The sequence below is a fragment of the Corythoichthys intestinalis genome, chromosome 4 (genome assembly GCF_030265065.1).
Source record: "Corythoichthys intestinalis isolate RoL2023-P3 chromosome 4, ASM3026506v1, whole genome shotgun sequence".
Taxonomy (NCBI): Eukaryota; Metazoa; Chordata; class Actinopteri; order Syngnathiformes; family Syngnathidae; genus Corythoichthys; species Corythoichthys intestinalis.
This window is the reverse complement of record NC_080398.1, coordinates 19,544,882-19,567,612: the sequence shown is the minus strand read 5'-3', so window position 1 is coordinate 19,567,612 and position 22,731 is coordinate 19,544,882. Positions and strand designations below refer to the sequence as shown.

The window sequence follows — 22,731 nt, the reverse complement described above, 5'->3', positions numbered from 1 at the left end:
GTCACAGCACCACTACTTAATTCGCTTATGTTATGTAAGATATTTTTGTATTTGAAATACATTTTTTGTCCAATTTTCACACTACTGTCTGTAGGCGACAAAACTTTTGTCTTGCCAAAATTTGACCTTTATGTCTTCATTAAATGATAACTCTTTTTTTCAGTGAAACAAAAATATTTCTGTACATTCAACATCATTTGGGAGGGTCTTAGCTTTCATATGAGCCATTTCTGAAACCAATTGAATAATTAGAAGTTAGGATATTAGCAATTGTTTCTACAAAATGGATAAGCGACAAGACTTTTGTCAGGGACTGTCGATTTATAAATAAAATATGGACAAAAAAAAAAACAAATTAATAAAATTACAACAAACAAACAAACAAAAAAAAAACACTCCGGTTATGAGTTTCAATTTCATAGTAAGACATCCACTGCAAATGAGAGTGATCGACGCCAAATCCATTTTAAATAGGATGGCGGGCAATGAATACTGCATTTCAGTGCCATTGACGGCCATAGAGGTCCAATCAAATTTTGAATGTTAGTTCATTCAGCTCTCCCAGTGAAAATGGATTGAACGTCTCCTGCTGGCAATATTAGCCACAAGTTACAAGAGTGTTCCATCATTGATTAAACCAAACTCCCTCAAACAAAAAATGGGGAAAAAAAGTGAAACAAAACAACTGGCACGGAATTATGTCATGTTTCAATGGCAAACTCTATTTTGACAGGGAGGGTTATGATCTCTGACAGCCCCCCCAGTCAAAACGAAATGGACGTCTATTGCTCTCAGTGGCATCCAATAAGTTAATTATGAGCATCTTCTTTGTTTTCCAACTCTCAACTCAACAGGGTTAACTGTCCTTAGCTGCTCTGTGCTTGTGACTCTCCTCCATTTGTGCTCCCTCACTTCAGCACCTGTTCAATGGAGACAAAAAGCGCAGCCCTTTGCCTACTCTACCGAGCTGTGGCAGGTGGGTTCACTGTACCCGGCCGGTCTCCCCCTTCACTCTCTCTCTCTCTCAGTCTCTCTCACTTTGTGTCCCTTTCTGTCCCCCCTCGCTCTCTCACTTCACTCCTCATCCCTCCGTCCACTGTTATGCGTTTTACTGTGTTGTGTGTGGGGGCAAGGAGGGCTAACATGGAGTTTGTGGCTCTTTTTATGCTTCTTTTGATTCCCGGCCTCCATTGGACAGTTGGTGGTAAGAATTTCATTAACATAATAATCAAGCTGCCTGTGTTTTTTTTTTTTTTTTTTTTTTTTTTTGTGGGAGTGCATTTACAAAAGTGTTGCTGAAAGATGTACAGTACAATAGCAGTAGTGCAGCAGTAAAATCCATCAACAAGTTTGAGTAGCTTTTGTGACATTACTGTGTTTTATGAATTTATTCCAAGTTTAAAGGAGTTCTCCTTCATTCTTTTCCAGAGGATACTAGCTGGACCTACACTGGTAAGTTATAAATATGTTTGTTTAGATGAGATAGTTTGTCAGCTGGGTGAAATATCACATTTCAAAATAAGGTTGGATTCAATAATTAATATTTTTAAAAATCATACTCATATTTAGCTTAAATTACAGCAAAAAATCTTGCCAATCATTATACTAAACTTAATTTATGTAATATATATATTTTTTTCCAATAACATTTTTACATAGCACATTATCCACATTTATGGAATGAATGTTTTTTCTTTTTAATAACAGTTCCTCTGAGGTTTTTATTTATTTATTTCAATTTTCTTAGAATAGCACTTATCCATGTTCAAATAAGTAGATAAACGGCAAATGCTTACATCTGAAGAGTGCCCAAAATGGCAAGTTTTTTTCCTTTCGTGTCATTACCTCTAGCCGTTTCTCCCTCTGTTTCCCCTCTCCTTGCCTCTCTGTGTGTATTAGTTACAGTTGGGCAAGCTGGCGTGAGCACAGCGGTCACACAGAGATGATGGAGGGCCGAGGGAGGTAGCGAGGAGGAAAGCGTACGGGCCGAAAAGGCAAGCGAGGGAGACAAGTGCACAAGGATGACAGTGACAGGCCAGAGAGAGGGAGGGATAGAGGGAGATGGGACGGGCTGAAGCATACCAAATTGTGTCCTGTATTGTTACGCAGCACAATAAACACACAGGTTATTGTGTTGTGGACCCACACTGACCGTGCCTGTACGGCGGACAATGGCACAGTGGGCATGAATGGACTGCACTCCCAGCATGTGTTCAGGGAGGGTAGCAGCAATTTGCAGCATGCATGATAGTACCAGACACTAACTGGTGTCTATTCAACTTGGTAAAGAATTGGAGTGGACCCTGACACGTTTGTAGTATGGTGTGAAATACGCACACACTAAAAATGAACTGTATTGAAATTTGTCACATGTGACATGACTCAGCCAATCAAATGGTTCATTCAGAGTTGCACTGAGAGTGGAGCAAGTGGGTGTGTGTGAGACAGGCAAGCAGTGTAGAGAAAAGTTTCATGTGAACAGATAAGGTTGGTTATATTTTTCAAAAACAGTGATGGAAAAAGAAAGAAGGTTGTTCATGCATTATTAGTTCATCAAATTAAACACGAAATAAAGATTTATTAATCTTCCTGAAAATTCTTCCCATAATCAATAATGTATAGTATTGGTGTTATAATTAGGGCTGTCAAACGATTAAAAATTTTAATAGAGTTAATCACAGCCAAAAAATTAATTAATCGTAATTAATCACAATTCAAACAAACCATCTATAAAATATGCCATATTTTTATGTAAATTATTGTTGGAATGGAAAGCTAAGACACAAGACGAACATATACATTCAACATACTGTACATAAGTACTGTATTTGTTTATTATAACAATAAATCAACAAGATGGCATTAACATTATTAAAATTCTGTTAAAGCGATCCATGGATAGAAAGACTTGCAGTTCTTAAAAGATAAATGTTAGTACAAGTTATAGAAATTTTATATTAAAACCCCTCTTAATGTTTTCGTTTTAATAAAATTTGTAAAATTTTCAAACAAAAAATAAACTAGTAGCTCGCCATTGTTGATGTCAATAATTACACAATGCTCATGGTGCTGAAACTCATAAAATCAGTCACACCCAAGCTCCAGCAGAGGGCGACAAAACACCAAAAAAACACAAGTAACAAATTAACATGACACTGTGCTGTCATTTTAATCTGATTGAGCGGGGCATGTGCATTAAATGCGTCAAATATTTTAACGTGATTAATTTAAAAAAAATAATTACCGCCCGTTAACACGATAATTTTGACAGCCCTAGTTATAATTTAAACCAAAGGCGTAGGTTTGCATAGGGACGGTAGGGGCATAACACTACCAACTTTTCAGGATGCTCAAATTGTCCCCACCAACTTTTAAGCCGCCTTATTTGCATTATATAATGACTTTAGTTATATGGGTAATTTAGATTGTCTTCCCATGTTGTAAGGATAGAATAGACCCTACCATCATTAAGTGAATTATTTTCATTATCTTCAGAATTACATTTCCCCCTTTTCACTTGTCCTCAAACTCACATTTGATTGGCTGATGATCGCCCCCTCCTCCCGCCACACAGACGCGCACACACACACTCCCACCGACAGAAATACAACATGGCGCCTTCTCCAACCCCTTCGAAGAGGAGGGATATTAGAAGTTTTTTTCCGCCAGCACAAGCCACTGTAAGTAATGTAAAAAGACGGCAATATTGAGGAGGTGGGGAAACACCACTAATTTTGCTAATAAAAGTCCGACATTCATCAGAGTTAGCATAGCATTAATCTGTTTGAACTTGCTAACTTGCAAAAATACTGCGGTCAGGCCAGCCTCCACAAGCAACAATGAAGTCAAGCTAGCCGACCCTCATTTGGATCATTGTTTACATTATGTGCATTACCGTAATCCATCGCGGTAGCTTCAGAGTGCAAGTCCCAAGAATGGGCCCACTTCAGAGGGACACTGACATGAACATGAACTGACATGAAAATAAAAATCTGTGAAATGAAATCACACATCAGAATTACGCGAGATTACTTTGGTTCGAGTCTTAGTAGTATGCCTCAGATGTAGATCGGTCCTTTGATATCTCATATTTTTTTTCATTAATTTTTTTCCCCAAATCACTTTAATATTACAATAGTTTTGTTTGAGTCTAGGGGTGCTCCAGTGTCTCCCAGAATTGGACCCACTTTTGGACAGCTCCCTGTTTTGTTTTGTTTTAATAAAGGGACTTGCACTTCAGAATGTGTCTTTAGTAGTTTTTGCAAACAAAGGTTTGAATCGAACGTTGTATCACCTGAACCAATACACACGAAAGTCCGTATAAGTCAATAGAGATTTATTTTCCGTTGATCATTTAGTCTATTAATTAATTAGATTCATATTACTGAGAAATGTAGCCCTGACCCCCGTTCACCCAATCTGTTTGGTCTTATTAATGTCCCGTCCCCAGCAAAAAGTGTGCATGCTGGGTATGCTGTTTTATCGTCCCTGCCAATGTTGAGCCCAAACCTACGCCCTTGATTTAAACGTTAACTCTTTGTAAAGGGACAATAACTGTCATCTAAATTTGACCCCCAAGAGTGTGTTTGACTAACAACAATTTAGAATTATCAAAAAAAAAAAAAAACTTCCATACTTACATATGTACAGTACACACACACACAACAATATATTCAAAAACATCACGTTTCTGCATTTAAAAAAAAAACTGGAATATCGAAGGACCAATCTACATCTGAGGCATCAAAAGTACTGTCATGAAATTCTGATATTTGATTTCATTTTAACTTTTTCTCATGTCATATCATGTTCAGTGTCCCTCTGAAGTGGAGTTAGGAGTTGCACTCTGAAGCCACCACGTTGCATTACGGTAATGCACATAATGAAAACGATCCAAATGAGGGTCGGCTAGGTTAACTTTGTTGCTCCTTGTGGAGGCTGGCCTGAATGCAGTATTTTTGCATGTTATCCAGTACCGGAGGAGAGGCCTGAGAGGTGTGTCTGCAGCTAGTCCCCTCTCGGTTATCAAGTTCACACAGATTAATGCTATGCTAACTCTGATGCAGGTCAGACTTTTAGTACCAAAACTAGTGGTATTTTCCCCACCTCCACAACATTGACTTCTCTTTACATTACTTACAGTGGCTTGTGCTGGCCGAAAAAAACTTCTAATATCCCTCGTCTTCGAAGGGAGTGGAGGAGGCGGCATGTTGTATATCTGTCGGCGAGGTTGTGTCAGTGTGTGTGAGTGCGTGTGTGTGTGTCTTTATTGCGGGAGGAGGGGCTAGGGGGTCGAGTGATCTGCCAATCAAACGTGCGTTTGAGGGGAAAAAAATGGACCGGCACATTCATCAAGTGAAAAGGGATAAATATAAGTCTGAGCATAATGAAAATAATTCTCCTAATAATGGTATCTCCTTACAAAATAATGGAAGACAAGCAAAATTACCCATAACTGAATTGATTGTATAATGCAAATAAGGTGGCTGAAAAGTCGGTGGGGACAATTTGAGCATCCAGAAAAGTTGCTAGTGTTATGTTTCTACCGTCCCTATGCAAACCTACGCTTTTGCGTTTCCGTCTTGAGGCACTCTAAAGCAGTTGGAACATCCCAAAAATCATAGCTGTGAGTACTACATACTACGGGTGTGACAATATATCAATATGTTGACATATTATGTAACTTTGTATGACAACAGGTTAACGATATGCTCCCAAGAATTGATATATCGTTTTAAAAAGACGTCATTGTTTATTAAAGCAACCAAATTTTCCAAATATTGTATACAGTATAACATATATTAACTCATTGGCTGCCAATAACAGCACGAGACGTCCAATTCATTTTGAATGGGAAGGGCAAATGAACGAGTTCAACATTTTGTTGAATTGAAATGTGAAACAAATAACATACTCAATGTGATAATCAACACTTGCGAAGGCTCCAAAAAAATACCCCGATTCAGACTTACTGTATAGAACATAAGAGAATTTTTTTTTTTTAACTTTACAATAACACTTTACAATAAGGGTCCCTTAATTAACATTAGTTAGTGCATTTTTAGACAATAACTAATGTTTAAGTAACATTACAATAATTAATATAATTGCTTATCTAACATTTATTAATATATTAATTAACACGAGTTAAAGCATTAGTTAATGCATTAATTAATGCATAACCAGACAGTAAGTAACGGTTTGGTAAAATTAAAAAAATATATATATAGGCCTATACAGGGTTAGGGTTTAGGGTTAGGGTTTGTTCACTTAAGCATTTATAGTTTCTTACTTAAGGGACACATGTGTTACACTTTACAATAAGGGTCCAAAAAACATTCAGTAATGGTTAATTAAGGTTAAATAATACTTATGAGGTACGTTCACGTGAAATAAAACCATACTTAAGGTTAGGTTAGCAGAAACCAAGGACTCAAAGAGCAATGTTTCTCATTTTAAAATAAAATTTAAAAAAATCACTTACTAGTACCAGTATACATTAATAACTATTTATTAATGCCCTAATGTATATGTGAATTATTGTTGTGTATTACGTATATACATTAAATATTATAACCTAACCTTAAGTATAGTATTATATCACTTGAACGTACCTCATAAGTATTACTTAACCTTAATTAACCATTACTGAATGTTTTTTGGACCCTTATTGTAAAGTGTAGCACATGTGTCCCTTAACTAAGAAATTATGAATGCTTAAGTTTCCCCCCTTAACCTTTATTAACCATTACTGAATGCTTTTTGGACCCTTATTGTAAAGTGTAGCACATGTGTCCCTTAACTAAGAAATTATAAAGGCTTAAGTTAACAAACCCTAACCCTATATAGGCCTTTTTTTTAATTTTATTTTACCAAACTATTAGTTACTGTCTGGTTATACATTAACTAATGTTCATCAAAATACTACTAAATGTTAAATAAGGGGTTATATGAATTATTGTAATGTTACTTAAACATTAGTTATTGTCTTAAAATGCTTTAACTAATGATTTAATGCATTAACTCATGTTAATTAATATATTAACAAATGTTAGATAAGGGATTAAATGAATTATTGTCATGTTACTTAAACTTAAGTTATTGTCTAAAAAGGCATTAACTAATATTAATTAAGGGACCCTTATAGTAAAGTGTAACCAAATACTTACCTTTTGAAGCTCAATGTCCACTTCTATACCCATTGTCATTCTTCACCGTTACACATATAATTAACTGTGCAGAGTAAATTATCAAAAACAATCAAAACAAACTCAGGCTTTGAGCCCCTGCCATAAAAAAGGTGAAAAGGTGCTAGATATAGTCCCAGACAATCGGCATACCATTTTAAGTTCATTTTAAGTTGTTCAGGGTTCGGCTGAGCATGGCACAGGGGAAGAAACTGGAGAGCTGGAACATTTAACAGGACGGAAACGTTAGTCTGAAGGGAGCTGAACAAAATGACTGGCACCAGGATGACCTGTCGAGTCATCTACAACACTAGTGGCCCGAGACAAAAGCCTGGCACGGTATATGTCATTCAAAACGGTGCCGGTCATCCTGCGTGTCAGGCGTACAACACTGCAATGGCATTTCTGATCCTTTACATTTTAACTGATTCGCTGCCATTGTCGGTTATAGACTTTTTAACAATATTACCCATGCTAAAGACTGGAAAACTACTCATTGTCTCAATTTCAGTACAGATGGTTAGCCACACTCCACTCAACTAGATTTAGCAACTCAGATTCCTACACCCAACACCCGACGACAGGCATTCTTTTCAATTACGTGATTCTGTTGAGAAGCAGAACCATTTTAAATACACAGAAAAAGAACAACAGTGGATGAAAAATTGTAACCTTTTTAGGAGCCACTGGATCTCTACGTCAGACTCTTTGGGGTCTCACAGTTAGGTCTAAAACAAAGCATCACACAGACGAAGGCACTGCTTTATATATATATTTTTTAAAATAAAGTTAGTTTTAATTATTGTGTTAAAAGAACTGTCATAATCATTGTATGTTTATACAGTGATGCCTTGCAACTTCACGGTTTAACTTTCACGCCCTCAGTGTATAGTGATTTTTAAAAAAAATATATTATTATCAAAAACAGTTCTAAAAACATATTTATGTATACTTTCTTAACATCTATGTATCTACTGTATGTACACATTCACCACCCACACCCCCATATATCATGAGCAAGAGAACGAATGTACAGTATGTATTCTATATATGTACATATTTGATATTTTATGTATGTTATTTGTATTATTAATATTTTATTTACGTGTTTGGAACTATTTCTATGATTTTAATGATGACATATGCACTATTTTACATACATTTATTGATATTAGATTTACACAAAAAATGTATGTTAAAAATGGGGTGGGGTGTGACACTACTTGGCGGTTTTTCACTTTACGAGGTGGGTTCTGATCCCCATTAACAGCGATAATTGAGGGACACAAAGAAAACAGAATTCTCCCCCAAACAAACTTTTTTTTTTCTCCAGACATATTCCAACTGATGTTAAACCAAACTCATGGGTGTAAATAATGGTGAGCAGGACTTTATGCACTGTGCTTAAATAGAGCTTACATAAATAAATAATGGTTTGTTAAAACAAACTGTTCTTAAAGGTAAAATGCAAATATAGTATTTTAAACTTAGAAATTGAATACAACTGAACTATACTTGGGCCTTCATTTTACTCACACAGCATGGAGAGTGCCTACCCACCAAACATAAGGGTACCCCTACTTACGAATGTCTCTTCATACAGATAAGACACGCTTTAATGGGAAAATATTGCCTCTTGTTACGAAATAAATTTTAAGGTTACGAAAGTCAAAAATACAGTATGACTCGTACTCACAGCTTCCAGAGTTTATTGAACGTAACAGACTTACAGCTGCTCTGTCATTGGCTATTGCCTGGCATTCAATCTACTGTATGTGTATGTGTGTATCCCAGCGTCCTCTTCATTCACCCCTCGTGTTCTGACAGTTTTACATGAGTGTATTAACTTTTATTCTTTATTCATTTTTTTTTTTTTTTTACATTATGCACAACTCTGATTTTATGTTTATTGTGCTTATTAACTTTTATTCTTATTATAATTTTTTTTTACATTATGCACAACTCTGGTTTTATGTTTATTGTGCAATAATCTTAATTGTAACATGTATTTGTTTTGTTGTTTGTTGTTTTTGTTTTGACACATTTTTTATGCATTATAAAAGGTTCATGTCTGAATTTTGGGGGCTTTGAAACGGATTAGGGCAGGGGTCCTCAAATACAAATCTTGAAGGTCCACAATTATTTTTTTTCATACGAGCATGGGTCCATTTGTTAATGTTGGTCAAGTACAAGGCAGGTCTAAGGTGGTAAAGGTGGTTTTGGACCAAACAAAAATACAATGGACATTCTGATTAAATAAAAATAAGTAAACAAAACATTTTTTGACTTAAAATTTCAATAAAAATAAATTAACAAAACTTTTTTTTTTTTAACCTAAAATTTTTTACTTAAAATTAAAAAAAATAAAAAATTAAAAAAACGTGCAAGAACATTTACACATGTACACTAAATAATTGACTAGATCTGTCATTAAGGTGCAAACAATAACTATTGACAGTACATTTTGTAACTGTAAAACACTAGCCTGGTACTCCAGACTCACCGCTGTTCCAGCTATTGAGTCTGGCCACCATTAAGCGGATAAAATTTCCAGGGCGGAGCAAGCCACAGCAAACAGACAGCGGAGTGGACCAATCAGCGACGGGCGGGACGAGGGACTTGCGCGCGGAAGTAAACATACGAGGAGAGCGGAGTTTATTCAACATTGCTAGCGCGAGACAGACTGTTGTCAACGACTAGTGTCGATGTGTTTTTGGTAATTTAAAACTGATTTTACCGTGGATTGGAACATATTCTCGGCTCTCCTGTTCTCCATCTGTGTTGTTGTGGAGACGACTTCCGACGCGGAAGAGTGACGTTGCTCGTTGAGAACACGTCACGCAAATAAACGAATCTGATTTGTCGATTGATTTTGTACTTGCTCAAGAGGCCGTTAATGGGCTGGTTCCCAGACTATACTCCCAGTGTTTGAAAAACACAGGGAGAACAGTCTGGCTGTGCCAGGCAAGTAAAACTCTGCTGGACAAAAAAGAAAACGTGCAAGTAGTACAGTACATGTTCACTTGTTCAGAACATAAATAACAAGCTCTGTCATCAAGGTGCAAACATAACAGTTATTGACAGTAACTTTAACTGTAAAACACTGCTCAATGAGAGAAATGGCATTTGGGGGTCACAAAGCTGTTTACCCACATCATCAGCCAGTACTTCAGTGCGTCTTGTGGTTGATAAATCTGAGAGTGAGATTTGATTTTTGTTGTCATTTCCTCCTTTTCTTTCCCTTTGAACATTGCTGTCATCGCTTCATACACTCTTTTATTATTTCTCCATCAGAGAACGGCTTCTTATGCTTGTCATTCCATTCTTCATTGAAACAGCAATTTTCATTGTCCACTTTTCTTCTCTTGGTCAACTTTGAGCATGCCATTTTGTTAGAGTCGGTTTTCTGCTGGTGGCACGTGTGGTTTTAGTGAACGTTGCTTAACGCTGTGATCTTCTTCTGGTGGCATGTGTGGTGTTAGTGAATGTTGCTTAACGTTGTGATCTTGAACGTTGCCTGCATGCAGCGAGAGTGCCAGGGTAACACGGGGAAATAAATAAATAAATAAATCCCATTTGCTCACAGTATGACTCACGTTCTTGAATGAAAAATAAAGTACACTACAGCTTGTACAAACAGATTGCAAAGTGCCGGGTGCGACTCGTGTTTGAGGTTGCTGACACTGCTGTGGTCCGTTCACGCTAGCTAGTAGCATGCAGGCTCTCAGCCAATCAGCGCATCCATGCACGCTCTCTCAGCCAATCAGTGCATCCACGCAGGCTCTTTCAGCCAATCAGCGCATCGTTGTCATAGCGATGATAACAGAAGTGAAAACATATTATATTTGACTAAAAATCAAACAGAATTTAGTGATAGAATAGTAGCGCATAGCGATAGATCGGCGATTCATACAAATGATGTATGTTAAAAAAAAGTTGGTTTTTTTTCGTTTTTTCGTACGTCCGTGGGTCCGCAGAGAGGTGTGCCGTGGTCCGGTCGTGGACTGCGCTCCGCTAATTGAGGACCACGGGATCAGGGCATTTACATGCCTCTACTTACAGAATTTTCAGGTTACGAAACTACTTCCAGAACCAGTTAATTTCGTAAGTAGAGGTGCCACTGTATTGAGAATTAGTGCTTTACAGTCGATGAAGTCACATAAGATTTCTGTTATGTCATAAACATAAACTTTTGGGTCATTATTTGGAGGTGAGTTAAAATACATGTCATACATTCTAGAGTTTTATGATATCTACTGGTATTGAAGATGCCTGGAATGTAGGCCTGATAATGCCAGTGGTATTTGCTATTGTGTGAAGTTGTGTGACAAACATGATGTGGTCTTGGGTTTGGATATTAGCTGATGTAGAAAGTTGAGTTAAAATAAGAAAATAATATTTTAGAGCAAGAAAGATGGGAAATATGTGCAGGCTGTCCGGTACCACTTCTTTGCGTATGTGAATCAACGCGTGTGTGTGTCCATGTGGCTTTGTTGTTGATGCATTGAGAGTGTTCAGAGAGGTGGTCCAACTCAGAGGGTCAGAATTCTCGGCCTCTGGTTGCCATGGATACCTCCATGACGACGTGTGGCGGTGCTGTGTTGCTTGTTTTTGAAGTTGCCTCATCATGCTGGGTGGGGGCAAATAGGGGCGTGACTAGAGGTTATTGCGGGGGGGGGGGATCGCTTGTTTACATCATTAACATTTGCGTTATCTTGCATGTAAAGGATGATGATTGCATGAGCAAGGCTTTGTTTAATGTCGAGCCATCCATTGATCTTCTATTCCGCTTATGCACCCTGGACTGGTTGTCACCCCATCTTTTGTGCATAATAAAAATATGCAAAATTTATTTGGGTTATGTAGCGTTCATGTTGTCTTCTAATTATACCAGGTTTTATACTGGGGTTTTCAAACGCATTCTTCATCATGCAATTGAAATTCAGAGTCTTTGCCTCATGTCTCTGTCTCGCTCACTTTCTTTTCTTTTTTAAAATGCTATTAGACACACCCGCCCAGCTTATTTTCACTCAGTGTACCCGTTCTCTTACTTGCGCTTATATTTTTCTTTCATTTTGGTAAATGGTAAAATGGTAAATGGAGAGTACTTATATAGCGCATTTATCTACATTGTTACAATGCCCAAAGCGCTTTGCATTAGCACTCATTTACCCTTTCACCGTACATTCAGACACCAATTTTGAAACTGATTTATGTGTGTAAGGATAAGTAGTCATCCAGCTATTTATTTTGTGTATTTTTAATTTAAAAGGTTAAATTCCGTATCAATATTTCAGGCCTGCTTGCATTATTCTCAGTTAAAAAAAGACAACAGCTTAAAATAACTGAAATGTTATGTTAATAACCTCATGCATAGTACAGTATTTGTCGAGCAAAGTCAGACCTGCGTTATGTCGTGCGCCTTAGTTGAGACATTCACTATTTTCTTCCTGCAAAATCTGATATCATTGTCCAGTTAACCAAAATGATGAAGTACAAATTCTAACCGGTCCAGCAAGGTGTATAATTAAACTGTGAGGTTGTACAATTCAGGCACGAATAATATTTTGGGTTTTTTTGTTTTTGTTTTAAATTCACTTTAAATTTTTTTTTTTTTTTAGAATTTATTAAGATTTTAATATCCAGTATATTTTTTAAGTTCATTACTGCACAAACAAAGCAAAAATTAATTCATGTTGCAGTCTTGTAACGACTATTTGTAATGTTGAGAAATTAACATAAACTCATTTTAATAAAGAAAAAAAGGATATGCAAGAATTGTCATTATTATTTGACAAAGACATTTTAAACAGATAGAAAATATTTCTATAATTTACAAACTCTTGTTTTATCGACTTTTATGACCCCCAAATCATCTGGTTATTCTCATTCTGTCTCAAGGGGGTAGGTTTGGTCTAAACATTGGTAGCGACGGTATAACAGCATAATCTGCATGTACACTTTTTGCTGGGGACGGGACATTAAAAAGACCAAACAGATTATTAAACGGGGTCCAGGGCTACATTTCTCATGAATATAAACCTAATTAATTGATAGGCTAAATGATCAATACAAAATAAATCTGTATTGACTCATACTAACTTTCATGCGTATTGTTTCAGGTGATATAACGTTAGATTCAAACCTTTGTTTTTGAAAACTACTAAAGAAACATTTTAAAGTGCAAGTCTCTTTATCAAAAAAAACGGGGAGCTATCCAAGAATGGGTCCACTTCTGGGGGAGATTGGAGCACCGCTAGACACAAACTAAAGTAGTGTAATATAAAAGTGATTTGGGGGAAAAAATTAATGAAAAAAAAATCTCTGATGTTCAAGGACTGATCTACATCTGAGGCATACTAGACTACCCTAATACTCGAACCAAAATACTTTCATGAAATTCTGATGTTTGATTTCATTTCACAACATTTTTTTTCATGTCAGTTAGGGGTGTGAAAAAATATCAAAATGGTTATATATCGTGATACTTTGTAGCCCAAAAGGTTATCGATATGCTCCTGCCAAGAATCGAGATATCGTTTTAAAAAGGTGTCAATGTCTAGAAAACCAAAAAAATAAAATTTACCCAACAAGTTGCTATCAAAATCTTCCACCATAATCGTGTCTCTGTTAACTTTAAGGCAGCATTGACGGTGCACGACGCCCGTTCTATTTAGACTGGGAACGTTCGTTCATTCGAAACCAGAGCATTCAGAGTCATTCTGTCCGATTTTCAGGGCATTTACAAGTGACTTGTGGTTCATTTTAGGGCATTTACAGGTCATTTTCTGTTGAGTTTGAGTCACTGCCTATTCATTTGGGTGATTCCCGGGTCACTTTCTGTTCTGTAACTCAAAATAAGTAAAATACCCCCTAAATAAACAGGAAGTAACTGAACATCAACAGGTAAATGATATTTAATGGCTCAAAATTACCTCATTGGCTGCCACTGACGGCCATAGACGTTCAATCTGTTTGAAGTGGGAGGGATGACAGCTCGCTGCCACCCTCCCAGTTCAAATGGATTGGACATCTACTAGTGATAAACTCACTCCAATTCACAGCAGAAGCTTGTTTTTCTGTTTATTATTTATTTGATTTCCTGACCAATGTATCGATAATCGTTGCATCGCCATATCGTCAGATCATCGTTATCGTGAGCTTTGTATCGCAAATCGTATCGTACCATGAGGTACCAAGAGGTTCCCACTCCTAATGTCAGTTCATGTTCATGTCAGTGTCCCCCTGAATTGGACCCATTCTTGGATCGTTCCCAGTTTTTTTTTTTTTTTTTTTTTTTTTTTAAATAAAGGGACTTGCACTTGGAAGCCACCGCATTGCATTACCGTAATGCACATAATGCAAACAATGATCCAAATAAGAGATGGCTAGCTTGACTTCCTTGTTCCTTGTGGAGGCTGGCCTGACCGTACTAGTTTTGCAGGTTAGCAAGTTCACACAGTTTAATGCTATGCTAACTCTGATGCAGGTCGGACTTTCGTCAGCAAAATTAGTGTTTTCCCCACCTTCACAACATTGACGTCTTTTTACATTACTTACAGTGGCTGCTGCTGGCTGAAAAAAAACTTTTAATATGTCTCCTCTTAGAAGGTTGCATTTTGTCAACATGAATCTGTCAGGGATGTGTGAGTGTGCATCTGTGGGATTGGGGGGGTGTAATCAAGTCAGCCAATCAAACATGCGTTTGGGGGGGGTGGAACAGCACATTCAGCAATAATATTTATTATTATTATATAACTGAACTTATTATCAGTGTTGTTAATAACGGCGTTACAATATAACGGCGTTACTAACGGCGTTATTTTTTTCAGTAGTGGGTAATCTAATTAATTACTTTTCTCATCTTGGCAACGCCGTTACCGTTACTGAGGACGGAAAGGCATGCGTTACTATGCGTTACTATATTGGTCGAAAAGTCTGAGGGAGACGGACTCACCGAGACGACAGAGCAGAGCAGGAGTGGGGAGGAGGCAAGAAAATTGTGACGAGGATCAAACGCGATGCTAGGTAGCTCCAATAATACATGTTGTAGCCGATAGCCTACAAACTACGCATGCATGTTATGGTAGATATGGTAGACATGGTAGATATCACATGTACTGTATATAGATATAACTAGATGCAAAATGACAGACATGGCACTAAATGCGTTAGTAGACAGCCGCCATCTTAAAGCAGTAGACGTTTTAGGAAGGCTCTGTTGCAGAGAACCTTCCTAGCGAACCTAAGTAACTTTTTATCTAAAATACTTCTAAATCGGCAAAATCTTGACTTCAATCTATCTTTAAATGATGAAACAGTTTTAAAACTTTCATATGTCGAAAGTAGAGAGAAGGGAACTAATGCAATAATGGGAGCAATTTTAACAACTTTTAACAGTTGATTCAGGGTAAAGGGTAAATTAGGGTAAAGAATTGGGCTTGGGCCAATTGTACCAAAAACCTTCACAAAAAACTTCACACAGTGTAGCCAATGTTTTTTTTTTGTTTTTTAAGGGAAAAAAAAAAGTAATTATCACCAATTACTTTGCCAAGTAACTAATTACTCTTACATTCAGGTAATTGAGTTACTAACGCAATTACTTTTTGGGAGAAGTAATTTGTAACTATAATTAATTACTTTTTTCAGTAAGATTAACAACACTGCTTATTATTTATTGCAAATCATGTTTCTTTAAAGTTCTTAAAAGTGTATATTTTAATTTTTCCAAAATGCTGTTGTTCATTGAGAAACATTTAAGCTTTTATAAGCGGATCACACCCTGAAATAGTTCTCACTCATGTATACTTGTTCTCTAAATGTTTCTTATGTGCCATTTAGCTATTCTTTAAATCCTTTCATGTTTGAGAAATGCTGTATGTTTTTACATCTACGTTGTATTTTGTCCATTAACCCACACTGATGCCTTTGCTGTTCATCGAACAGAAAAATTCACCTGACCATTTTTTTCTATATTCCTCCATGAAGGAATGGTGGGTCAGTCTGAGTGGTCAGACTACTTCCCCGACTGCGGTGGTAACTCACAGTCTCCCGTTGAAGTGGTGACCACCCAGACCAAATATGACCCCGGTCTGACTCCCCTCACCCCGCTGGGCTACAGTCAGCATGGCAACAAACCCTTCACGCTGTACAATAATGGACACACAGGTAAAAATGGCAGCACTGTCTTATGAAACTAATGCCTAGCTAAATGTGTGAATTCCATTTACTTCTAGCGGTAATCGACCTGCCTGACTGGATGAGCCTGGGCGGGCTCCCCTGGCTTTTCTCGGCTGTACAAATGCACCTACACTGGGGCAGCGGTGGTCCGAGTATCGGGGGCAGTGAACACATCATCAACGGGCAGAGTGCAGAGGCAGAGGTATGTGTTGAAATGAGAAAATTATACCTTTATCTGGCCTAAGAGACAATGGCGTGGGAAATTGGGTGCTGAGGGTGCTAAAGCACCTCCTGGTGTTGGAGGAAAAAAGTGTTTTGGTAGATTCTTTTTGGGGGGGGGCGGGTGAAAAATAATTAAAACATATTGAAAAATTTGTGTATTTAACTTTGGGGATTAAATACATATGTTGAAAAACAATTTTTTTGTTAATGACACCACCTGACAACTTGCTTGCTAACGGGTCACGTTGAATAAGGCACTATTGGAACGGAAAAGTGAAATTGACAGAGGAGGCGTTGACATGGTACAAAAACGATTTAGCACTTTTTTCTTTACAAAACAGCAAAATTTTCTAAATTTCCATTCGAGGTCGAAAATGAAGATTGTCCTTTGGGGACGCAAGACATGCTTGCATTGTAGCCATATTATTGTTTGTTGCCTACGTGCAGAGCGCTGTTGGATATTCGCAGAGGTGGGTAGAGTAGCCAAAAATTATACTCAAATAACAGTAGCGTTACTTCCAGATAATATTTCTCAAGTAAAAGTAAAAGTAGTCATCCAAAAATTTACTCAAGTACAAGTAAAAAAGTATTCGTTGAAATGAATACTCTAGTAATAAGTAACATTGTGAGTAACAGCTTAGAATATGAATTTTTGTTATTTTTTTTTCATAGCACGTCATCTATATGAACTGTTATTATTATACTGGACTATAACCTATGACATGACCATATTAGGCCAAAAGATCATCGAAAATCATCGAATTCAGACCAGAATAACACTTGAAACATCATCCATGCTTTAATCTTAAAAAGTTAGCAATCATTTTAATTTAGGTGTGTCTTATTGAGGTGACAATATCTATCATTAATTTTTTGGGATCACATTACCATGCTGATACAGTATTTTGAACCACTTTTGGAAATGTTTTGATTCCTTTTACCCTCCCTGTATCCACGTCCGAGTGATAAAAATTTGACTGAAATTTAATATAATTTTATTGTGGGGGGGGGAAAAACAAAAACAAACAAATATATATCACCGTCCAAAAAGCATGAAGGCCCTCTAGTGGAGAAAAACATTGCTACCTTTGATTGGTATAGTGCAGCATGTGTTTATTGTTGCGATGTCTCATTGGTGAAAACAAAGTGAAAGTGTAGAAAAAAGAAGAAAAATGTAATGACTTTAAATTTTTCGTTACAGGAGAGCTGTCAGCATTGCTGCAGAGACTGAAGAGGTGGGGGGTCAGCCTGTTAGCACTCAGACCATACGCCGCACTCTACATCAAATTGGTGTGCATGGCCGTCACCCCAGGAGGAAGCCTCTTCTGAAGACGGTACACAAGGAAGCCAGCCCGTCGCATCAGACCACAGGACGTGGTTCCAGTAATCCATGTGCTTTGTTGACAAGTCTTCAGCAATCTGTTTGCGGGGATTTTGTGTACTTTCTTGTCCCAGAAGAGGCTTCCTACTGGGGTGACAGCCATGCACACCAATTTGATGTAGAGTGCGGCGTATGGTCTGCGCACTAACAGGCTGACCCCCCACCTCTTCAATCTCTGCAGCAATGTTGACAGCATTCCTGTAACGAGACATTTTGGAGGGAAAATGACAAGCAGTACTCAATTTGGACATTTAGGGAAGTATGTAGTTTCTAAGGGGTGTACTCACTTTTGTTGCCTGGGGTTTAGATATTAATGGCTATATTTTGAGTTATTTTGAGGGGAAAATAAATTAACTATCATATAAGCTGCACACAGACTACTTTTCATTGTGTCAAAGTGTCATTTTGTCAGTGTTGTCCCGTGAAAAGATATACTTAAATATCTGCAGGAATGCCAGGGGTGTACTCACTTTTGTGATACACTGTATGCTGTTCTGTTATAAAAGCTGCAGGCGTCAAATTGAGAGGATAAAGTAGCAGCTTGTAGTTTGTAAATTACAGTAAAGTTGTGGTTGAAATATAATAAAACCTAATCTTTTAGATGATCATTTGATTTTATGTATCCATATTATTTTTGGAATAAATTAGACGTAAGCAGAGTGTGAAGCTATAAATCCCCCAGTCTTTCTCTTGTCATTGGTATGTTTGTTGGCAAAATTTATGGAGGCCTAGACATACTTAAATATCTGCAGGAAGGCGAGGGGTGTACTCACTTTTGTGATTCACTGTATGTGTGTACTGCCATTGTGCACGCCATTTGACAAATTTGGAACGAAATGGCTGTTTTTGAATAGGAAAAACTAAAAAAAGATCCTCAGCACCCCCTCCTGTGAGTGACTTACAGCGCCCCTGCTAAGTGATATTTTTGCAACATATATTAAGAAACCCGGGATCAAAACATGAGCAAAAGATGTAAACATTTCAGAAAAGGATTATTGTATTCTATCCAGCCTGTCCATTTGTCATTGGCTGGCCGAGTACTATTACCTCTGTGGTGAGCAGGTGGCGCTCAGACATGGAGATTTGGCAAATCAAATGAATAATAATGAGTGTGAGGTGCACAATTCAATGGCGTGAAAATTGAGATCGTAATATTGCTCTCCCCTCCTCCCTTCAGCTACACATAGTGCACTACAACTCTGAGCTCTACCCCAACATGTCTGTCGCGATGACGCAGAGGGATGGGCTCGCTGTCCTGGGAGTTCTCATCGTGGTAATGTCAAAACGACACTGAACATAAGCATGCATATCCTACATGTAGTGTTGTAGGGATTTCAAGTAATGTTCTTCAGACAGGTGAGGAGACCAACCCAGGTTTTAACAACATCATCAACTACCTGAGCCGCATCAGACACGCAAGTAGGTTCAGGAATTAGAATTGGAATGAGTTTATCACTAGTAGATGTCCAATCTATTTGAATTGGGAAGGTGGCAGCGAATGAATGATTCATTCGCTGCCACCTTCCCACTTCAAATAGATTGAACATCTACGGCCGTCAGTGGCAGCTAATGCCAGGCAACAAGTTTATTTTGGAGTATTTGACGTCATTTGCTGTTGATTTTCGGTCAATTCCTTTTCCTGTTGAGCAAGGGCGTAGGTTTGGTCTCAATATCGGTAGGGACAATGTAACAGCATAACCTGCGTGAAACATTTTGCTGGGGACGCGACATTATTAAGACCAAACAGATTTGGTGAACGGGGGTCAGGGCTACATTTCTCAAGAATATAAACATAATTGATAGGCTAAATGATCAATCATAGACTTCATAATGTATTGACGGGACATGCACACCTGTCAAGTTGTACGGTTTCGGCGTAATTTGTACAAGTGAGCACTGATTTTTAAATGTGTACTAACTAGGGGTGCAACGGTTCAGTTAGCCCACGGTTCGGTTTGAACCTCGGTTTTGGGATCACGGTGTCGGTTCGGTTTGCGTTTGGCTTTTTTTTTTTTTTTTAACTGTCTTTATTTTGCTTTTTAAAAAAATGAAATAAACACTTAAAATACAAACATTTTCGACTGTTAAAATGCCTCTTAGCTCTTTGGCTAGTGTAGTGACTGACTACTGAAATACACACACAGTAGTAAAAAAGTTACTTGGCAAAGTAACTGGTGATACCTTTCATGTTTTTTTTTTTTTTTTCATTAAAAAAAAAAAAACATAGTAACCTTTGCTATGTTTGGAGGTCATTTGATGTTGTGAATCAACCGTTAAAGTTGATAAAATTGCTCCCGTTTTTGCATTAGTTCCCTTCTGTCTACTTTCGACGTGAAAATTTTAAAACTGTTTCATCCTTTAAAGGTAGACTCAAGTCAAGATTTTGCCGATTTAGGAGTATTTTAGATAAAAAGTTGCTTAGGTTCGCTCGGAAGGTTTACTACAACAGAGCCTTTCTGAGAAGTTTACTGCTCTAAAATGGCGGCTGTTTACTAACGCTTCCGAGTCTGTCATTTTTCATGTAGTTCTATATGCATGAGACATCTAGGCGTAGATTGTATGTTGTCGGCTAAGTCAGGTAATATTGGAGCCACCTAGCCTAGCATCGCGTTTCTAGCATCGCGTTTGCAACAGCGTCTCAGCAAGCACTCTTCCCTCTCCGAGTCTCTGACTTTTCTCGCGTCATTCAAGCAACGCATTGTCTCATTGCAGAAACGGTGACCAAATCCGAACGGATGAAAAAAAACGTATTGCACGAAAAACGTGCAGATTTTGAACGTAATGTACGGCGTACACATTCAAAAATGAGTGCTCACTTGTACAAATTACGACGAGACCGTACAATTTGACAGGTATGAATTATAGTGGACCGTCACAGTTAGGTAGTAGCACTCTGTAGCACGGGACGTCCAACTATCAGTGGTCAGGGCGAAACTATGTGCTTTAGCGAAATCATCTTCGATGGCTTTGCGTGCCATTTCATAAATGCCGGGGATTATGTTGTTGTGAGGAATATGTTCGCGAGGGTTGCAAATAAATTAACGAAGCCAGCCGTGTGTTTTCACTGGTGTCATCTTCGGGGTTGTCCTACCCTCAGAAATTGATATCTGTGGGTGATGCTGGCTGAGGTGAGGAGTCATGTCATAAAAGTGTTACCATTAGCATGGGGAACAAGCGCTGAGCAATGCTTGCAATTTTTTTTCTTCTTCAATATTTTCTCTCCCTCCGCATTGTAATCCACGGGGAAACCAAAATGTTGCCACACCGCAGATTTGAAAGAAACCGGTGCTTCCTCAAAATTCGGTCACTCCACTCCTCCGCTCGCCAAGCTATTTGTTTTCTTTCTTGTTTCACTTTCACTCCGCTCGTGAGTCGTAAGCGAGAGAGGGCGTTACTCAGCTTCTATTACACAGGTGCTTGACAGCGATCCGACATTTACTTGCGGGGTGGGGATTTCTCCACAGCGGTGCTTCACGTCACACACAGCTCGATCAATTTATTCCATAAGCGTTCGGAATACATTAATTGGAAAACCGAAAAGGCGCGGTTCATAAAGGCGTATTGAACCGTGCAGGGCGAACCGAACGGTTCGGCTTTGAACCGCAAACCGTTGCACCGCTAGTACTAACCCTTTTTCTCTGTTCGGATTTTGTCACCGTTACGGCAACGAGACAATGTGCGTTACTATTCGTTACTATGTTGGTTGAATGACGTGAGAAAAGTCAGAGACACGGAGAGAGAAGAGTGTTTGTTGTGACGCTGTTGCTAGTCTAGATGGCTCCAATATTTCCTAACTGTAGCCGACAGCCTACAATCTACGACTAGATATTACATCCATATAGAACTACAGGCGAAATGACAGACTCGGCGGCGTTAGTAAACAGCCGCCATCTTAAAGCAGTAGACTTTTAAGAAAGGCTCTGTTGTCGTGAACCTTCCGAGCAAACCTAAGTAACTTTTTATCTAAAATACTCCTAAATCGGCAAAATATTGACTTGAATCTATCTTTAAATGATGAAACAGTTTTAAAACTTTCACATGTCGAAAGTAGACAGAAGGGAACTACTGCAAAAACCGGAGCAGTTTTAACAACTTTAACAGTTGATTCACAACATGAAATGACTTCCAAACATAGCAAAGGTTGCTATGTTTTTTTTGTTTTGGTTTTTTTTTTTGTAAAAATGGGGGGAAAAAACATGAAAGGTAACACCAGTTACTTTGCCAAGTAACTAATTACTCTTACATTCAGGTAACTGAGTTACTAACTCAATTACATTTTGGGAGAAGTCATTTGTAACTGTAATTAATTACTTTTTAAAAGTAAGATTAAAAACACTGGTCATAAAGATGAAGTCTGTAGAATGAAAAGTGACGAAAGCAGAGATTTTATTCTGCTAATTTGTTGCCAAACACAATTTGCCTGCAACTATTGCTGATCACTTCTCAGAATTAGCAAAAGAAATGTTCGCTGACTCAAAGATTGCATCGGTAAGTTCATTTCATCAATTGACCTTTTTAATTTATAATTGGACACACTAACGAACTACTTTCAAGTCAAACTGAATTGCGAGCTGAAGTGTCATGAAGTGCAGCCATCAAGACATGATAGAAATTGCCAAAAGTGCTACATACAATTATAAAAAAAGTCACTGTTAAATTTTAGTAATCATGATGTAGCTGAAGATATTGTTCTTTGATTGCACCAGGTAATATCCTACAATAATACCAATAAATTCATATTATTTTGAAAATTGAGTTTTG

At 37.8% G+C, this 22,731-nt stretch overlaps 1 protein-coding gene across 4 annotated transcripts in view; it reads left to right on the top strand.

The window, feature by feature from the left end:
* The first annotated feature begins 1,076 nt into the window (after nucleotides 1-1,076).
* ca14 (carbonic anhydrase XIV) overlaps nucleotides 1,077-22,731 on the top strand; it is a 37,989-nt gene continuing 16,334 nt past the window's right edge. For all 4 annotated transcript variants that reach the window (XM_057834535.1, XM_057834534.1, XM_057834533.1 and 1 more), the window contains exons 1-6: nucleotides 1,077-1,204; nucleotides 1,429-1,452; nucleotides 16,176-16,355; nucleotides 16,424-16,569; nucleotides 19,148-19,243; nucleotides 19,323-19,389. In XM_057834535.1, coding sequence (XP_057690518.1) covers nucleotides 1,102-1,204; nucleotides 1,429-1,452; nucleotides 16,176-16,355; nucleotides 16,424-16,569; nucleotides 19,148-19,243; nucleotides 19,323-19,389 — 616 coding nt within the window. In that variant the 5' untranslated portion in view covers nucleotides 1,077-1,101. The remainder of the gene's footprint in view (nucleotides 1,205-1,428; nucleotides 1,453-16,175; nucleotides 16,356-16,423; nucleotides 16,570-19,147; nucleotides 19,244-19,322; nucleotides 19,390-22,731) is intronic.